The sequence below is a fragment of the Onychostruthus taczanowskii genome, unplaced genomic scaffold (assembly GCF_017590055.1).
Source record: "Onychostruthus taczanowskii isolate IOZ18803 unplaced genomic scaffold, ASM1759005v1 scaffold65, whole genome shotgun sequence".
NCBI classification, from domain to species: domain Eukaryota; kingdom Metazoa; phylum Chordata; class Aves; order Passeriformes; family Passeridae; genus Onychostruthus; species Onychostruthus taczanowskii.
Genome location: NW_024504233.1, coordinates 1,006,385 through 1,026,017, shown reverse-complemented (window position 1 = coordinate 1,026,017; position 19,633 = coordinate 1,006,385). Strand labels below are relative to the sequence as shown.

The window sequence follows — 19,633 nt, the reverse complement described above, 5'->3', positions numbered from 1 at the left end:
TTAGCAGATATTGTCTTCACCATGCATATAAGTACTTTTCTAATTAGGAATTCCACAACCCCCAACTGTGGAATTTTTTCATGTTTTATTCTTCATTCAGAAATCTGGAAGTGGTATTCAGTTGTAACTGATATATTTTTGGTCCTCATGATATGTAGAATATTTTCACTCTCTGTTGTGTATTTGATAGACCTTTGGAGCTTTGAAAAAAATCATAGGCAATTTTTATTTTCCTTGTTACAGGTTTGCAGGAGCAATGGAACGATTGCAAGCAGAAAGTGAACTAATTAACAGAGTAAACAGCACTTACCTGGTGCGGCACAGGACCAAAGAATCAGGAGAATATGCAATTAGTATTAAGTAAGTGGAAGTGGAATAAGAATGCCTCAAGAAAGTTTCCTGTTCTCATTTTGGTCTAGATAGTAATTGAAATAAATACTGGAAATAAACCAGTTTCCATTACATAATTATTTGCAGCCTTTAAGAGAGTCAATATAGGAAAACCGAAGTTGCTGTCAAAAACACCCAGGATTTATACAAGGAAAGAAGCAATGCTTTTATAATGCTGATGTAGCAAATTGAGGCTACAAAAATAAAGGTTGAGTATGTTGGAGGAGAACTAAGCATTGTTTGCAGTACAGTGAGATCTGTTTCATTGACTTTGGTGAGAACTCGAAGCCCTTTGCATCTCAGACTGTTCAGTAAAATGTGGGCTTGTACATTTTGTGGGTGCAAATTATTGTTTGCTTTCATGTTGTTGATCGATATGAATATAAAAGCAGGAAGTACATGGGAATTCCCAATTAGAACAAGCAGTTAGCTGTGACTTTCTTTTTCTGATGACAGATTACTTTTTTAGCTGTACTTTAATAAATATGTTTGGTTGATTAGATGTCAACTTTGTTTTGGCACAGATATACATTTTGTCTTAAGAATTTATGTGTGTGGTGTTGTAGGGGCATGCCCTCAGGTAATTATTGATTGTGTCTGATTAAAAACACATTTATATTCATAAGTTATTCATTGCCCACAGGTACAATAACGAAGTGAAACACATCAAGATTTTAACAAGAGATGGCTATTTCCACATTGCAGAAAATAGAAAATTTAAAAATTTAATGGTAAGCATTGATTAGCTTTTTAACATTGGGAGATTTTCTTTGTAGCTGTTTCTGTTAGAGAGAGCAGCTTTAGTTTATGAAATTCCAGAAAGCTATGTGAGTGAAAGATTTGAATTTTGTCCACTCCTTCTAATAGGATAATTTTTTATGTTTATGGTTTTAGCTCTAAGTGATAATTTTATGTGCTTAAGACTACATATTTATTGTTAGGACTGGACTGTGGCCCTTGTAGTGAAGTGGAAGAGAGGAGAAATTTGAATCCCATGCATCAGCAACTCTGGGGTTAGGCTGAATCTGGAAAGGAGAATTTGATTTCTTTGGAAATCTTGGTTTTTAGGAATCAATTGGATTAAAATTTATGCAGCAGCCTTCCTGCACGCATACTCAAGTATGTGAAATGCTAAATAAAAATGAAGCATAATACAAAACAAGAGCAGGGAGAAGCTTTAAAACCAGGGAGCCTTAGAAATTATTTTAGTTTAACCACTGATACTCTGTAAAACAAGAGCATCCTAGGAGTGGGGAGAGATTAAATCATAATCTGTAAGTGCTCATTAGAATGGGAAGAACATAAATTTCTTGATGAATGCACCAAGCTGTTTTTGCGCTCTTATCTTCATTTCACACTTAGAAGCCAGAGAGTTGTTTAGTTTTAGGGCTGGGGACCCTGAGATCTTTTCACTGTTTAGCAGCAGAAGTGATGGTGTTGCTCGCACACATGAGGGGGTGGCTGCTTAGCCTGTGAACCCTGCAAATGATGAGCTGGAAACTGATCTTGGCAAAACACAGCTGGAGAACCACACTGCCAGGTTTCTTCTTATGGCAGTGATGCAGTTTAATGCACTGGTGCAGGCTCCAAAGTAGACCAGAAATATAAATAAACAACCAAGTTGGATGGAAAATGAGCAAAAAGAATTGCATCACAGAATTGAGAGGACAGAAGAAATTTGTTGTGTAAGGACCTCACTGCTACCAACTTAGCCATGCTAGCATTCAAGTAGGGAAGAATTATTTTAGATCACAGATTTAGGGTGTTATGAGTTCTGCCCTTGAGAGTTCAATACACAAGTGGTAGTGTGGTGTTTGTACATGCCATGGAACAACTGCTTTGTTCTGGATAGATGCAAGAGAAAAAGTGTCTGAAAGAAAAGAGGAACAAAAGTCGTCTAAATAAAAGTGGGAAGTGGAGAGAGACAAAGGCAGCATCCATGGAAACATTAAGTTGTGATCTGCAGTGACACAGCATTTTGTACTGCTTTGGAGTGGAAAAAAAAGTAGAAGAGCTCTTGTGTCTACTTTTCATAGTACATTTGAAAAACTTCCACTAGAGTAATTAAAATGTGCTGAGTGCATAAAGCAGGGTGCAGTGAAAGGTCATTTTGGCTGCTGCTGTGAGTCAGGGTGATGTGACAGGCTCCTGAGGAGCCCCATCCATGCTGGCACAGACTGCTTACCTCACGCATCTGTTTGTAAGCTTGCAACTGTGATTTGTGCAAATCATGTTTTAGAGGCCAGTTGTCAGTCAACCATTTTCATGGAAGAATGGAATTAAAACCTAAGCTTTAAAAGTAACTGAATCTGTGACATGAAATGATTTTTTCTTTTTCCTCAGTTTAAAACCATTTTACTTATTTTGCCAACAAACATCATCTGTCCATTTGGAATTCTAATTACTTTTACCAAACAACACAATTCTTACAGACTTACACTTTGCAAAAAGATAATAAAAGTTTCATACTAATTGTATTCTATTTATCCATATATCCTACTTTGAATGCTGCTTACTTAGAAATCACACACACTATTGTCATGGTAATTTGAACGTCTAGATATTCAGTGATGATATGGGAGTAAATTTCATTGCAGACTTTCTAGTTTGTGTGATGTGCTGATATCAAACAGCAAAGCCCAAAGAGTCCTTAGTATTACTGATGTAGGCTATAGTAGGCTAAACATTTTGGCAGCTTTTTTTGGTGCTGGCTTTTTTTTTTGTTTGTTTTGGTTTGTTTGTTTTTTTGTTGAGGTTTCTATTTATAGAAGAAAATGATTAAACACAGTATGATCTCCTAATTTTGACTGAAGCTTGGCTTGGGCAACTCTGATTTTGCAAATCTAAATGTAAATAAGTGGAATGAAGTGAAGGGTTTACAGTAAATACCTTGCTTTGTGCTTGCATTTCTGAAGAGTGAAATCCCCCATTTGAATGGATCAATTGAAGTACATTGGTTTTGAGTTGTCCAGTCACTTTCAATCTTTTTCTAGCTCCATGTACAATGTGATATTGAAGTTTCTAGGGCTAATTCAAATCTAACAGACAATAGCAGGGTTAAAGATTGCAAAGGAATAGCATGAGCTGTCAGAATTTTGATGGTGTTGCCTTCTTTGGAGTAGGAATTTGAATAACTTGTCTTCTTGGTTACATAAACTATTTCAGCTGTTCTTTTGTATTTACATATGTGAAATTTTGCATATGTATGTAAAACATTCCTGTGTGTAGCTACGAATGCTTGTATAGATGCACACAGAGAGATGATGAAAGTTTTGTATTGGGCACAAGGAGAATGTAAAATTCTGGATTTTTCAGTCAGTGTGCACTGACACCCACCAAGCCTGACCTGTTGTGGAAGTTTTACGTCATCTGAGTATCTGCACATGAAGTTGCTGTTAACTTATAAGCCTTGTGCTTTATTTCAGATCTGTGTGCTTACAAATACATGTGTAGATAAGCATCATTTATTATTGCAAAAGAGATTTGAGAAAACAGGGACATTTACCACTCCATCCTTAGCAAGCAGCTGACTTTGCCTTCTGCCTGACTCCAAAAAAGCAAAGCCATCCTCAGCCCAACTTAAAGGAGCAGCAAATGTTGACTCTGACAAAAAGATTTTACTGAGCTGATTTTTGGGGTGTCTTTTCTGGTTTGTTTGTTTTGTTTAAATTTTTTTAAGTGGCAATATGAAAGCTGGCACTTTATATTTTAAAAAATAACCATGTTCTATGGGATGTATTGTAAAATAAGGTTACTTACATAATAAAACTGTCATTGGCTGTACACCAGAATGTTGAATGGTATGTGATTTCAATTTCCAATGCAAGTGCTTTTCCTTTCTGAAAGGAACTCGTAGAATACTACAAGCACCATTCTCTCAAAGAAGGTTTTCGAAGTTTGGATACAACTCTTCAATTTCCATACAAAGAATCTGAAAACTCAGTGGGACAGAGGAGTAACAGAACAGCTGGCAATGGTGAGAATTATAAATTTTTGTGTATTACTTTGTCATGTATATATGTGTGCATATATATATATATTAAAAGGACAAGGTACTTGAAACATTTTCATCTTCCATTATTGACATATAACCAGTTACTATGGCAGTGCTTTTAGCTAGGATTTTTGGAAGCTAAGCAGATGCAGATCTGCCAGGAGATTTATAAACATGTCTAGCAAGCTTGTCTTGCTGCCAAACTTAAAATCTCCCCGATATTCAAAAATTCTATTAGACATGCTGGTGAGAGATTAAACTGCATCTTGCCTAGTTTCTTAAGAAATTTGCATATGTGCAGCTACAAGTGTTAATATCTGTGACAATTTCTAATCCTTAAAAGGGGATTTAAATAAATCAGTCTTGTAGCATAGCCCTATGAAGTAGTGTCTCAGTAATACCAAATAATTGTGTCAAAAAAATTAGATTTACTATATCATAATTATTTTTATGCATGTTTTTTAACATTGCATGTTTATTAGAGTTCCCTTACTAAGCTTCAAAAGTTCATGAACTACTGTCCAATGTAAACAGCAGTTTAAAAAGTTGTGAAGTTTAGAGGTAAACTGAGAAGGCTTGCAGTGCATATGCTGTCCTTTATTTAAGCTATTACAATTTAAGTGGAAGTTAGCATGATTTTTAGGACATGGACAGGTTCAATGTTAATGATAAAACCTACCACATGGCTGACCTCTGGAAAATATATAATGTTTCTGTCAAAGAGAAAATATTAGATTTGCTGTTCTGCAGTCATTGGCTGCATCTTTGTACTGTAACAGATAATAAGAGGAAAATAAAAATTAATGGGGATTTTAACAATATGAAGACTGCTGTAAAAGCCCTGAAAGCCCAATCCAGTCTTTGTGATGATGGTGGTGGCTTTGTTACTTTCATTTGCTGTGTTTGTGAGCTTTTGTTTTCTTGCTTGCCTCTGTTCCATAAGATTTCTGTAACTTTGGAGGCTTTCTTCCTCTCCTAGTTCAAGTGAAAATAATTTAGGACAAATGAATGTGAGAAACCAGCGTGTCCCTGGTATTTCATGTACTGTCTCTACTTCCCAATTCATCTTTCCAGTTCTGTTCTCCTTCACTGCTTTCCAGGACTTCTGTCAGTTGTCTCCTCTGTGGTGTTCATGTCCATTCCTGGTGAATTTCTTTGCCTTGTTCTTTCCTCTCCCTTTAGCTCGTGGGCTCCCTGTGCTTCTCTCTTCCTCTTGCCTTCTCCTGTGCTTTCCTCATCCCTTGCCTCTGCACGACACTGAGGCTTTAATTGTTGAGAGGACATGTCCTGCTTGATTTACTTAGCATTTTTTTGAGTTATTATTGACTGTAAGCAGAACCAGATTGTTTTCTGTTTTTTTCCTTAGGCTAGTTAGAATGTATCTCAGTTTGAATGTATCTATACTATCCTCCAACTTCTTAGTCTGCAAGAGCTCAGTCCTTTCCTGCTTTACAGGAGACAAGATTTATGGTACATCCTCATTCACTTCAGTCATCATACAAAAGAAAACATCTTCTTTTACGAGATCTTTTAGGCAGTATGTGGGAGAGCAAGAGAAATGACTGAGGGATGCTCTCATTTTAGTCCAGGGGATGAGGAAGGGCTACAGTAACTGTCAGCCCTTTGATGCTACAAACTGTGCTGGTGGAAACTGCAGGTTTTGTCTTAAACCAAACTGACCTGAAAAACCTTTCAATTCCCAAACTCCTCATGTAAAATCTAATAGATTTCCATAATTCTGCTGCTCTGTCTAGATTGACTCTGAATGACACTTCCTTTAATGGATTGGACAGTAAAGTGTGTCCCCATCAGTGTGGTGTTTCATTTGTTATTGTGGTTGTTTTTTTTTTTTTCTTGTTTGTTTTGTTTTGCTTGTTTAACCAAAATGTCCATGATTATCAGTCCATCTGCGGGTCACTCTGCTCGGGTTTTAAGCTGTCTTGTTCATTTTACCAAGCTGATGTAAGAAAGGCCTTATTTTTAGGCTGTGTGAACCCTGCTGGGCTGAATTTAGAATTGGGGAAACTTGAGGTTGTGGTTTGGTTTAGTAGAGGAAGCAAATAAGTCCCGTGGGGCAGCAGTTGGACATGGAGTTTACTCACAGCCCTCACTGAGGACCGCCACACAGCTGATTTTTTGGATCTCTTTCCACATCACCCAAGTGCAAGAAAAACAGTTTTTGGAAGGAAGCCAGACAAAGTAGGCGAAGAGAGCAGGGGCACTTCTCCATATTTTTCCAATTTTGCAGCTACTCAGCACAGGGCTGAAGCTAGTGAATACAATGGGCTTTGGCAGTTTGAAGATAATTTAAAGAAGGATTTAATGCAGTATTTTTCTCTATACTATTCACATATCTGGATTTTTAAATGAAGCCATCTTTTGAAAAGACATCAGGTTTTTTTTTTTTTTCAAAACAGCAGATCTTTAGGATATATAACTGACAGAATAAGTGGGAAAAGTATTTCTAAAAAACATTAGTTGAACCACTGCAGTCTTGGACAGAGTTTTATCATTTTCTTCTGCCAAGGTCTTTGAGCTGCTGTGAAATTGGATGGCAAAACTGAATTGACTTTACTTCCCAGAAAAGAATGAGAAAGATGTATATTATTTTTTTTTTGTGTTTGTTATGTTTTCATTTAGCCATTTGGGAAAAGAAAAACAACTGGTATTTCATTTAACTTGTGATTTCTAACATGAATTATAATAAGTCACCTTGTAACTTGCTAAATTTTCAGGGAATTTGATTCTTGCTTCAGCATCTTCTTGATTTTTAGAATAGATTTTTAGAATAAAAATCTCCAAGTGGAATAGTTATTTTGCCTTTCCAGTTTCTGGCTTCCCACTTGGGTTAGAACTTTGCTTTTCAGTCTCCTTGTTTTGCAGATGTCACCTGTGTTGTTCTTATATTCATTGTACACTTCCTTTAATGTGGTTGTAAAAGCTGTCAGATGTTTACTTCTGTCAATATAGAACTTCAATTTAATTGGGAAGATTATTTAGGAAATGAGTTTTTCTTCTCAGTTTTTCGGTCTTAGGCTTTTCTAGTCACACACAGTATGATCAAGTTTTGTTTTGCTACACAGAAAAATACTAATTCTTACATTAGATTACAGGAATGATCAACCAGTTAATGAAATAAAGGCAAAAAGGGAAGAACAGTGGACATTACTCTGTGGAGTAGAATAATGGCACTTTATTCTGATTTGCTGATGCAGAGCACAATCATATAGAGAAATTTGAATCTTAATGAAATTTCAATTTTAATGTAACCTCAATAATGAAGCCAAGTCCTACCTGACTGATATTTTTCTTTGTCAGCTAACTAGGAGTAGGTATATTAACTAGTTATCACATCCTACTTATGCTTAATGCATTAACTGCCTACTAATGCTTAATGAATTAACTGTGTAAAGGAATCTGTTAGTAAGGTAAAACAAAGCAAGTATCATCCCAACCCTTAGGGAATCAAAGGAATTCTGCCTTTCTGCTTAGAAGCCAACACCAACACCCTATCATCAAAACAGATCAGTTATCTGTAGAAATCTAGCAGGATTTCCTTGCCCACATAGGTATACTTGTCTAGAGTTTGACACATAAAACCAAACCTCCAGCTATACCAGAGAGAACAACTGGGATAAAGTCTGCTCAGTTAAGGACCAGCCATCCTCCATACAGCACCTAACCTGGGTGTGTTCCTGTGGGCTGCTGTTCCCCTCTGCCGTTCTGCTTCTGGAGAAGTAAAGGCAGGTTTTTAGTTTGCCTCTAAGCATGGACACTGCTTTTGAGTCAAGTGTCCCTCTTGGTTTGTGTAGCACAATTGCCTACAGAGCTGTTACTTGGCGTTACTGTCTCCAGTATAAAGGAACCCCTCATGCATCCCAGATAGTCCATTCAGTGTTAGAGATGGAGAAAGCATCATCACTGGGAAGGATAAGAAGGGAGCTTCCAGAGTGTGAGAGGCCCTGGAGCCATGGTTTTCTTGTCCTGTGGGACACTAACCTAAAATGCTGTTGGTTTGTCTTGTGGGATATTTTCTATTTCTAAACCCAAGGTTTAGCAATGTTAAAATACAGTATCAGTTCTGTTTATTTTATTCATGCTTGTAGTTTGCTTGTCACAAATGTATCTGTTGTCATCCAGGTAAGATGCACAAAACTGTACCATTACCTCCACCATGGATTCTTGCATAAAATCATTCTAGTCATCATTCCTGCAAGTACCATTTTGAAGCAAAATTACTGTGTTTCATGTGTAGTCAGAAGAATAAATTCAGACAAGTAGCTGTAAGTAATAAATATAACCCTCCTACTTTTTGAAGGAAAATTCTTGTTCAGTAATTACAGATATTATTAGCTATAATTTAGAAACTGCATTATCATTTATCCAGTTGAGATGGATGTACCTTTCCAAATCACAGCTGGGAGCAAAGATCCCAACTTCATTAGACATGCACACTATATATCTTTATTGCCTCTTCAAAAGAGGGACAAAAGACCAGGTCAATAAACTGTAGTTTCACTTGAAGCAATGCTAGATAATTTAATCTAATTTTTGCATTTAAAAGTACATGGCCTCTAGTTTTGTTGACAACAGAGCAAGAACACCTGTGGCTTTCACTCAGGGAAGCTGCTATAGGGGCTGGTTCTGCTTGGGCCAAGCTTTTTTTGCTTGCTCAAGGGGTTTTTTGCAAGTTGGGGAAACTGCAAATATGAGCAGTTCTGTTTGGGCCTTAGAGGATGTAGTTTAGCTGTGGAATTCCTATTGTTGTTAATGATTTACAGGGCAAAATGCATACTTTTTTCCATGCCATAGTTTGGAGTTGACTCCAGGTCAACTTAGACTATATCCTAATTAAGGACATGTGACTAGTGTTGCCAGGGTTAAGAGGATTTATGTATGCATGAGTTCTTGCTTTTGTAATGGTAAGAAGTGGGGCACCAGAAGAATTAAAAAAACTTCTGTTAAATCTGAAAATATTTGCAGGAGGCTGCAGTTACAATTTACTTCTCTGAAATCTAAAATGGGTGACTTCTTCCAACTTTACTCTTTGAAAAATGCAATTGTTAAAAATTAAATCATAGATCCAAATTTTCTAGTTATTACAGTCAATTTCCTTGCAGACATCCTCAGTAGGGAACCTTAGTTTCCTTATTATCAATGAATTATATAGTTAAAAAACTATTATTTAAATCTTATGCCAATATTTCAATGTTCTTTTGCTTTTCTCTTTTTCTCTTTTTTTTCCTCTAAGCCCCTTCTTTGTTCTGTGGGTTTTCTTTTGTAACTCCTCCAGACTACAGCTTTGTTCCCCCTTCCTCCACTCCTTTCTGGTCAGGTACTGCTTTACTGCTTTTATATTTCTTCTAAATTTGCTTCTGTTGTTTCTGTGTGCAGCAAGTGAGGGAAGGGACGAATCTAATACTTCAGCTCTTCTCTGACTCAAAAAACTTGAGTTATTACTTGTTTTTCTTGGAATGTAATAAAAAATAAAACTCTTAAACTTTTGAAATATTACTGCTTATTGCAGTAAGCTGTTTGAATAGGAGTTGCAAAGCTCAATAGTTGCAGCAGATTCCATCAGTGACCACTTGACTGTTAATTTGCTGTGCAATTGACATCTGTGAGCTACATATTTTTAATGTATTTGTTCAAATGCACAAACATGGAAATCTCATTGCTTGCTGGTAAATAATACATTCGTCCCATCCCTGCAGCAAACCATAGTGCAGTAGCATCTTAGAATGCAGTAGGTTTTTTTTGTAGAGAATGCTTTCTTTAAATTCTGCATTAACATTGTTAATTAATTTTGCCCATCTGTTTTTTAAATATGGTTTTCTTTATTTCCATTTAACCATCTCTGGCTTTAATAGAAGCAATCATTTCAAGAAGCGGCATAAAAATGCTAAAAGTAGTAACATTGATAGCCTCAGTCAGTGGATCAGTATGGGCATCACCTGCTCTGATCTCTAAGATCTGGTCTGCAAAGAGATGAACTACACCGCTGGACAGTTTAAGAAGAATTTTGCCAGTAGAAAGGTGAATGCCTTTGAGGAGCACATGGAAGGAGCTGCTGATGTGCAAAATGCAGTACTTGCTCGCGTTACACTGGCCTGCCTTTGTGTACAGGGGTGGAGGACACTGCCTGGGGTGCGCAGAGCAGGATTGGGACTGGCTTTTGCTTAGGGAAGGGAGGAGTCAAGCACAAATGCAGATGGAATCATCAAGATCTCAGTGGGCAGTATGTTTTACACCTGCCCCACAGAGTTTGTCCAAATTATTTAGTGCTCTGAGAAGGATTCTTGGGGCTTTCCATAATTTCCTGAGAGGAAAAGGACATAGGTGGCAGCTCTCTTACTGAGCTTACTTGTGCTGAGAGCATCTCTACTGACCCCTCCCTTGACTCACCCCAGAGATTTCAGTCTCCATGTCTTAGACTACACTTGGAAGTTTTGCCCCTCAGTTGTTTCTTCATTACATACAGATATTTTTGGAGCAGATACTTCCTTTCACTAGTCACAACCATGACAGAGAATCCAAGCTAGAAGGTGCCCTTCCAGTTGCCATTTGCTTTTATAAAGGGACACATCTGTAGAGAGCCCTTTTGGTGTAGCTGTGTGCCCTGTGGTGATGACGCTCAGCTGGACTCCCTGAAGCACTCACCTGATCTGAAACAGCATGGAGTTAAGTTTTAGCTCTTTGCTCAGGGTAAATACTGTGAGCTTTTGTCCTTTTGGGCAGGGATAGGAGAAGACATCTTGCATTCAGCTTCCCAGTATTTGACTGTAAATTCCATTCTTACTGAAACTGGTATCTGTTCCATGAGAACAAAATTGTGAAGTGGCCTGCGGTGATAGAACAGCAATCAAGAGTCAGTTACTCTAACTGTATCACACATTCCCATAATGAGGTTTCAATAAATGATAATATTCTTTCTTTTCATGTGAAAAACTGTTGTATCAGAAAATTCATTAATAACTGCTATAATAGGTATCACTTCAATGTCTTACATATCATAATATGCCAGTTTAAGTGTTTTGTTACACAAGTACAAAATATTAAAGGAAAATATTGATCTGCAGTACTTAATTAAGCATCTCTACCCATTATATTCTGAGTGCTAAGCTGCATTGCTTCATATGTTTGTAGTAAAGCTGCTTTTTAAAAATAGCCCAATAATTTGCCTACATTAGAAGACCAAATACTTCTTTCATGGTATTACAAGTATTTTTTTCGAAAGTATCTTCAGAGCTGACTTATTAGTTCTGCTGATCTGGAAGCTGGTAACACAGGAGAAGGTTAAGCTGACTGCTGAGCACTACTGAAGGTACTGCCTGTGCCTGGATAAGGGCACTGAGGTTTGGTGAAACAGTAAATGTACAAGTAAATGTACAAGGCTTCAAGGAGCTTGGAAACTAATACACAGGAGCAACCCTCAGGGCAATGGCTGCAGATTTATGAGGAGGCCAGAGCACAAGGAGAGAGAAACAACTACTCTCAGTTTTAATAATACTACATTGACCTTCATGGAATTCAAGCATGTGAGCTAGACCAGCCTGCTGTGATCACAGGAACCTCTGTTGTTTGCACCTCAGATGCATCATCAGTGGCTCAAAGTAGTATTCAAATTCATTTGCAGCACATCTATTTCACTGTTAATGTCCAACATACTGCAGTGTAAGTCAAAGCTGATTATAGTTCCTGTAGTCATCATCTTCTATTTGCAGAAGGCAAGGCTGGATTAAGTAAAAACACGTTTTTCTCATTCACATATGCACTTTTTATTTGCCTCCTTTGGACCTCTCGCTCTATTTCCAATTAGCTCTCTGAGTATCTCCCATTTATTACACAAGATTTATTTATTACTGCTTTTTAACAGCTTATTTTCTTTTTTAACACTTTCTCTTTCCCTCTCCCCTCCCTTTAATTTCTCATTCACTTTCATCCACCTGTTGGGCCCTTTCTCTTTCCATGGATCTATGCTGTTAATCCCATTCTCTCTCTGTGTTCTTCCTGCAGCTATCCTCTTTCCTGTAGCTATCCTTCACTCAGTGTTCCTTCTCTTTCCCATCTGTCCAGGTGTCCTTTCCATGTGTTGTCTTCCCTCAATTTTATTTATGCTGGGACAACACTAATTGGGAATTCAGGGCTGGTAGTCTCTACTCAAGGTGTTTTTATGATTATGTCAGCAGAGAGATATGGTTAATATTTTTTTCCAAAATTAGCACTGTCATTTTCCTGTATTCCATCACTCATCTGGCTTTCTTTTATATATTTCCTATCATGAGCTTCACTTTTATTTGAAAATATGGATCTTGGATTCTAAATTAATCTAAATTCTGCTACTTTCTGCCTCAAGACTTTTGAAGATATATGGTTTTGATTTCTCTCTCTTCTTTCTCCTTTTCCTCTCTGCTTTGTGACTTGAAAAAGAGTCAAAAGTCCTCCTTTCTCCCAGATGTGCTTCTCGTTCTTCTCTGTCCTAATTTTCCTTGCTATTTTCCATCTTTATTATTCTTCTATTCATTTCTTCCCTTCTTAGTTCTTTTCTTCCCCATTTCCCCAGATTTGTTCACCTTTTCTTCCTGTAATTTTTCCTTGCCCCTTTTTCTTCTTTCTAGAATCTGAAATTATACCCTGCTCCCCAGAATCACTCCTTGCATCCTGCAGTGCTTCTCCAAATCCGTCAGTGAATGCTGCACGCCTGCTTACTGACCCTCCAGTCAATAACTGTTCTTCTTTTTTCTTTCTCCAAAACAATTGCTGCCCATGATGTGCTCTTTCCCTGTAAAATTGATTACTGCAATGCTGATAAGGTATAGGACATTACATTCATGTCAGGATCTAAACAAGTAGCGTCTGCATCTGACTGGCTAAGAGCGGGGTGGGAAAGCATGTTTGAGCTTTGATGTGCTTAATATATCACCTAGATTTTTGTAACATCAATATAAGCAATAAACTGAGAGGCTGATTCTGTTATATGGCATCTTTCACATAATATATCAATGTCTGATAAGTATGCTCTACGTAAGCAGTCAGAAATGTTGAACTAAATAATAGTGACGTGATATAAACTAGGGCATTATCTGTTGTCAAAACTGCTTTTTAGGCATTCTGTTTCTAACAATATTTTAAACATCATATTCCTTGCTAGTTTAAAATAAATTGTTTCTATTTTCTCTTTAATCTGAAAGTATTTGAACATATTATGATTTTCAGATATTTAATACTGTTACATATCTATGATCCAGTGGAGTCAGAAGAAAACTTAAACACAAGCAGAACTGAAACTGTTAAGGTTTCTCAGCTCATCTGCTGTGTTTTGGGTTCTTGATTTAAATTAAAGGTACCTAGATATGAACCAAATATAGTATTATATTGTTGAGGGCACTGCCAAACTAGAACCTTAAAGGCATTTCCTAATGAAGATTGGGCATTTCTAAGAGATGTGAAAGGGTTCTGAGGACAGAGATGATTCTATGTACATTATATTAAGTCATCCATCATGATCATATGAATTCATCTGAAATCTTTTCAAAGGAAGCTTGCCTGTGCTCCTGAACTCCTCTTACAGCAATTTACATAGGAAAACAGTGGCATTAATGGGAAAAAAACCCTGAAAAATGCCTTGGCCAAATAATCCAACTACAAAATGCCATGGGGTAGTAGATGTTCTTTCTAAAATGCTTAGGTCCATGGTCTTTTATCTGTTAGGCCATGCTTACTCTCCTCTCATTGTTCTCACACTGGAATCGTTGAGGATTTATTTTGCAAGTTTGGACATTCTACATCAGCGTTAAAACAATTTCCTATAAAAGTATTTGAAACAAGGATGGTTTTTGAAGTGAGGCTTTTTGTACCTTTGCTTTTTAAAAATTCTTAACAGCTTTTTATTATTTAAAATGTCTATTGGCAAAATTCTTCTATATTGAAGTACTGTAAAACTATAAAGTGTTAATTTCACTGAACCTTAATTTTATAGGAAAATTCAATGGTGATTTACAGAACAAACTCCTGAAAAGAATAGATTTACATCAGTCAATATTAATGCAGATTGTGACAAATGATCCATGGAAATTTCCTGTAGAAAGTCTGTAACTTTTTGCTCATGCTGATGTTAGCTTCCAGTTTTAAGTGCATTAATATTTAACTTGGGAGTTGTTTTTGGAAAGAACAGTGCCTTATTCTGTTTGTTTTGCTTCATTAGAGGTGTAAAGTTAAATCAACTGTAAATGCTAATAATTCTTTTGGAAAGAAATTAGTGACCTGTAAAATATGTTGATGCATATACCTGGCAGCAAGTTTTATTATGAAGCACAAGAATAAAATAATTGCAAATGTATTTAGCAATCTCAGGGTGGGGAATATTTTATTTATGGCTCATCTAGTTTGATTTTTCTTCTAAAAATAAAGAGGACTATTCAAAAAATGACAAAAAGTCACTTCAACTTTTACACCATTAACCTATATTTAAATCTTCGTGATGTCTGTAGTGCAGATGTTTTTGCACAAAATGAATGCCAGTGTATGTTGCTGTTGAGTCCTTGTTTTATATTTTACAGTATTTCTGTTTACAGTAGTTTGGTAGCCTTCATTTGAGCAGTCCTAATAATATCACCATCTGCTTCCTTGCAGTGCTGAGCCCGAAGGTGATCGGCATTGCCATAGCCAGGTATGACTTCTGTGCACGAGACATGCGAGAGCTGTCCTTGCTCAAAGGGGACGTTGTCAAAATCTACACCAAGATGAGTGCCAATGGCTGGTGGAGAGGTGAAGTAAATGGACGGGTAAGACTATTTCTTTTTCTTTTCCTGTGTTTCTTTCCGCCTTCACTGACAGTGATTTTGTTTTTTAAAAAAAAAGTGTTCCTACATTGTGTATTTAAATTCAAAAGATGGAACATGTTCTCATCTTTGTTTCATAGGAGCAAGGCAGAACTCTTGCCAGGTAGCTTTCCCAGCATCTAAATTATTGGTTATTTAAGGTGACCTACCAGGCTGAATATTTGGGCAAGGTTATATGTTTGGAAAATACACAGGATTAATAGCACTGCTACAGTTGACCTTTCTTGAACTGTTTTGCACAGCTATTTGGGGTCAGACTCCTGGTGCTGTGGAACTCTCTTTAGCACTTTACCACAGAATGATTTCCCACATCTTTCTGCCAGAACACAATGCAATGGAATCAACCACCTTTTTATAGAAGACTGCTTCTTTGATCTCTAGGAATGTGGCCCAGATGAAGTGACATATTTAGCAGGGATTTTTATGAACTCACTTTACACCCTGCTCTGAGACTTGGAAGTGAAGTTTCAGTTTTGACCTATAAAGGGTTTACTGTTTCAATCTTAGTTTACTGCCTTATAATGCAGATTATTCAGAAGCATTTGATATTGCTCTTTCCGTGTTTAAAGTGCTGAGATGCAGGGTCAAGGAATGTGAGAAGAATGTAAATTGTCTGAAGCTGGAAATGATAGTTGCAAGTGCAGCTGAAGTGAATGTCCAGGCTTACTGCTTTATGCAATTTGAACAATCTTTTTTATTGTGTACATGAGCTTGGTTATGTTAAATGGTTAAAGCTTTTTAAATAGTCAATTAGACCAGAAGAAATAGGGAATAAGAAGAAATACCCATTGTGCTGTATACATTTTACATGTGAAGAAAGCTGAGCAACTCATTGTGACGCAGCTGCCTACATTCTAGCAGATGCCCTGTTACATGCTGCCATTCGTTGGTAACTTTCATAGCCTGGACTTGATATTATAAACTCACCTCTGGAGATATTTTGGCAAGGTAGTCTAAAAGTTTCTGCAGTCACCCCTTCTAGTTGTGCTCTAGATTTGGTTTTGAGTTTTCATGTATGTTAAATTGACTTTCAGTAGAAAGAAATCTGAAGAAACCTAAAGAAAATACACAAAATAAGAAATATATGACATCGCGTCACTGTATGTCTTACATAAACTTTATTTGGCACACCATTAACTTCAGAATGTAGATAACTTTATAACTTCTGAAGTGTAGGACACTAGACTCTGCTGTCTCATTGTGTCATGTGTAACACCTGTTATTGGTGGCAGTGGAATTCAGCTCCATGTAAAGCAATCTAATCAGTCAGTGTTTCCTTTAGAAGAGGATTCTGTGGACCTGACTACAGCTTGTTAGAAGTTTAACTTCTCATTCAAAAAATATTAGTGTCTTGCCTGTAGTAAAACTGCTTCCACTCTTGGCATTTTCTGAACTTTTAGACTTCCAATCTGGGCAAATGTGTTTTAGATTTTTCAGGGGAGGAAGTGACATAGAGGGTGTTGGTCTCCAAATTGTCATATCTGCAAGTTATTCTTTTATTAAGGGTACTTACTCTGCGTCAGGTCAGCCAAGCTTATCTTTGTAATCTTATTAATATATTTACTGAACAGACCCATCCTTGTTGTACCTAGCTCAGCTATTAAAAAAAAAAAACAAAAAACCTTGTGCATCTCATGTATTATTTTGTTCTGCTTTTCCCCTTTTAGGTGGGCTGGTTTCCATCAACTTATGTTGAAGAGGACGAATGAATTAAAAACTATCCTCTGCTGATCAGCAGTTTCAGGGATTGTAAAAATTTATATCTTCAATGTGCTATTGGTCTTGTTAAGTATTTAAACAGCAACATTTTTGCGTGTCTGAACCTTCCAGTCTTAATGTTGGGATTTATACAGAAGTTGGGGCTATCAGATTATTACCTTCCCCAGAGCTGTGCAAGAAACAAGCTGCCAGTTTTCCATCACTGGGGATCAGTACAAAGTCCAACCCTCAACTTCCCAGAAGATCTCTGGAAAACAAAATTCTTTGTTCCTTTTCATTTCACCCTGTACTAGACCATGAGTACTAGCAATGGCTGAATATTTAACATTTCTCTTCCAGCTAATATCTGTGATGGTACAAGGAGATGAAGGCTTATTATTTCTTATCACTGCATGCAGAAAACAGATTTCAGTCATTCCAGTGGGCATAAAGTATAGTCAGCAGACTTGTCTTGAGACATCAAACTACTTTACTTATCAGCTTACAAACCACTTTACACTCACAAAAACATTCTGAAGAAAATGTGTAGTAAATATGAGTAGAATTTGTGCATACGAAATTACTTAACTGGCTACTTTGAGGTCCTGCCTGGATCTTCTAACAATCTGTTTAAAGGCATTCTAAAAAGGTGTAGTGATGTGGTATGGCTTTAAAAACACCTTCACAAAGTGGAATTGTGTGATCCTTTTGTTGTCATCTCAAGCCTTTTTATGTGAGGTTTTTTCATTTAAGCAGCTGACAATAAAAGTGCAACTGGGGGATAGTATGACAAGATGAGTTGAAAGTTTTCAGCAATAACATTAAATAAATATTGCAGACTTATTCTGAAGGAGAAAATGCAAGATGATGCCATTTCTGAAGAACAAAAGTGTTTATCTTAACCGCTTGACCGATTTGGATGAGCTTCGATGCTTTCAACTCAGTACTGTCTTTTCCTGGTTATACAGAGTTTCTATCACCTTTTGTGACTGCAAATGGAACTTGCAAACTTCTTTCTGTCCTTTGCTTTCTTGTTTTCTGGGATGTTAATGGCAGTTCAGTGAGGGAGTTGTCTTGTTGCAGTGTTCTCAACATCCCCAAATCTGTCTAGGTTAGCCAGCATGAAAGATCAGGATTTGTAGAGTGGTGTCCACTGCTTGCTGAGGCAGTGTTTACTGTAATTATGAAGAGGTAGAAATGTAGTTACAAGCTAAAATAAATGTGGATGATGTCTTCAGATATGCAGTTCTAAATATTTAAGTAATGTCACTTGAGAACTTGAAAGAAAATCAAGCTCTTAAATGAAGATAATTCATCCTGTCCCATATCTTCTCTTTTGCTTTTTGCCTGTTCTCTTTTTCTGTTGGCATCTTAAAATTAGTGTGCACTGACACTGCACAGTTTAACCCTGCAGTGCTTCCCAGTCTACAAGCAACGTAATCTCCACTATTTGCCCACAGAGCAGAATCTGCTAGTGCATATTTGGGTTTCCCTTTGGCTGTCTTCAGGATTCTTTACTTCTTTCTGGCCTTTCCTGGCCATCAAGAAGAACCAAGCACAACACAGGGAGTTCACAAAATCCCCTTCATCTCTGCAACTGTCTTACCCACCTGCCACACCTGGCAGGCCGTGCTGTGTGACCAGGGGAAAGAGAGGAGCTTCACATGAGAAACTTGAGAGATTCAGCCTTGCAGATGAAATTCTGCCAATGCTCTAACTTTTCAAGGATTTACCTCAAAATTATGTAAACTGTGATTGTGTTGAGTACATTACTTGATGGAGTAATTGAGCGCATCTGTAAATATGTAGATGATGCATAAAATTTTTGTAAATGATGTGTACAGCAGTGTAGGCTAGAGTAAGCAGTCTTTGATCATGTTTTGCCATGCATTTTGATTGTCTGTTGTGAGCTTAATCCTATATTCCTTAAGGAGACAAAGATGATTCCTTCCCAGTTTTGTCTGCTTAAGGGGCAGAGGAATAGGCTCTAGGTCTGTGAAGTATTGAGTGCTTTACTGTCATATAGTTCTGAGAAGAGGCAGTTAAATTCAGTACGAGTTGGAAACTATAACAGTCATTTTCAACAGCTTGGCTTTAGAATAATTTTGAGTATTCTCTCCATCCTAAAAATGTTGTAAAGCTTTTAAGCAATTCCTGAATCCAGCAGTCATCCTTTGAGAAGAATGAAAGCCATAGGTAAACTTTACTTTTGTGGCCTAAATCTGCGTATCATTTTCTGTGTTTAATGCCCTGTATTCATTGAGTTAATGCTGCATCTTAAACTATATTTTGAGTACCAAAGACTTCCTAAGTATTCTGGAGCATCTCTTTCATGTGCTGCTTTTGCCTGTATGGAGTTGTTTTATGTCATGCAATAATGGCGTTACAGTACTTTTAATTTGTACTATTTTGTAAATATGTTAAATATAATAAACTGGTTAATTTTTTTGTTTAATGACGTGTCACAATGTGTAGTTTGCTAAAGTGAAGGCTGTGCTTCATTTGTCTCACCACTTTCTCATTGTGAAAAGTTGATAATGATTTGTTTTGGTCTCCAAGATTTATATAATCCTTATTTAGCTGTAAAACTGAGCTGTCAATGTAAGTGGGATAGTATAGCTTTCCTTGAGAACTTTTTATTATCAGATAATATGCCTTGTGCCAGGAAGGTGCTGAGGCTTTTTTGTTTTGTGTGGGGTTTAAAAAATTT

At 37.0% G+C, this 19,633-nt stretch overlaps 1 protein-coding gene across 1 annotated transcript in view; it reads left to right on the top strand.

The window, feature by feature from the left end:
- The window catches only part of VAV3 (vav guanine nucleotide exchange factor 3), a 149,337-nt gene extending 130,003 nt beyond the window's left edge, over nt 1–19,334 (top strand). The window contains exons 23-27 of the mRNA XM_041420770.1: nt 244–360; nt 1,034–1,121; nt 4,237–4,366; nt 15,017–15,168; nt 16,893–19,334. Coding sequence (XP_041276704.1) covers nt 244–360; nt 1,034–1,121; nt 4,237–4,366; nt 15,017–15,168; nt 16,893–16,934 — 529 coding nt within the window. The 3' untranslated portion in view covers nt 16,935–19,334. The remainder of the gene's footprint in view (nt 1–243; nt 361–1,033; nt 1,122–4,236; nt 4,367–15,016; nt 15,169–16,892) is intronic.
- The last annotated feature ends 299 nt before the right edge of the window (nt 19,335–19,633 follow it).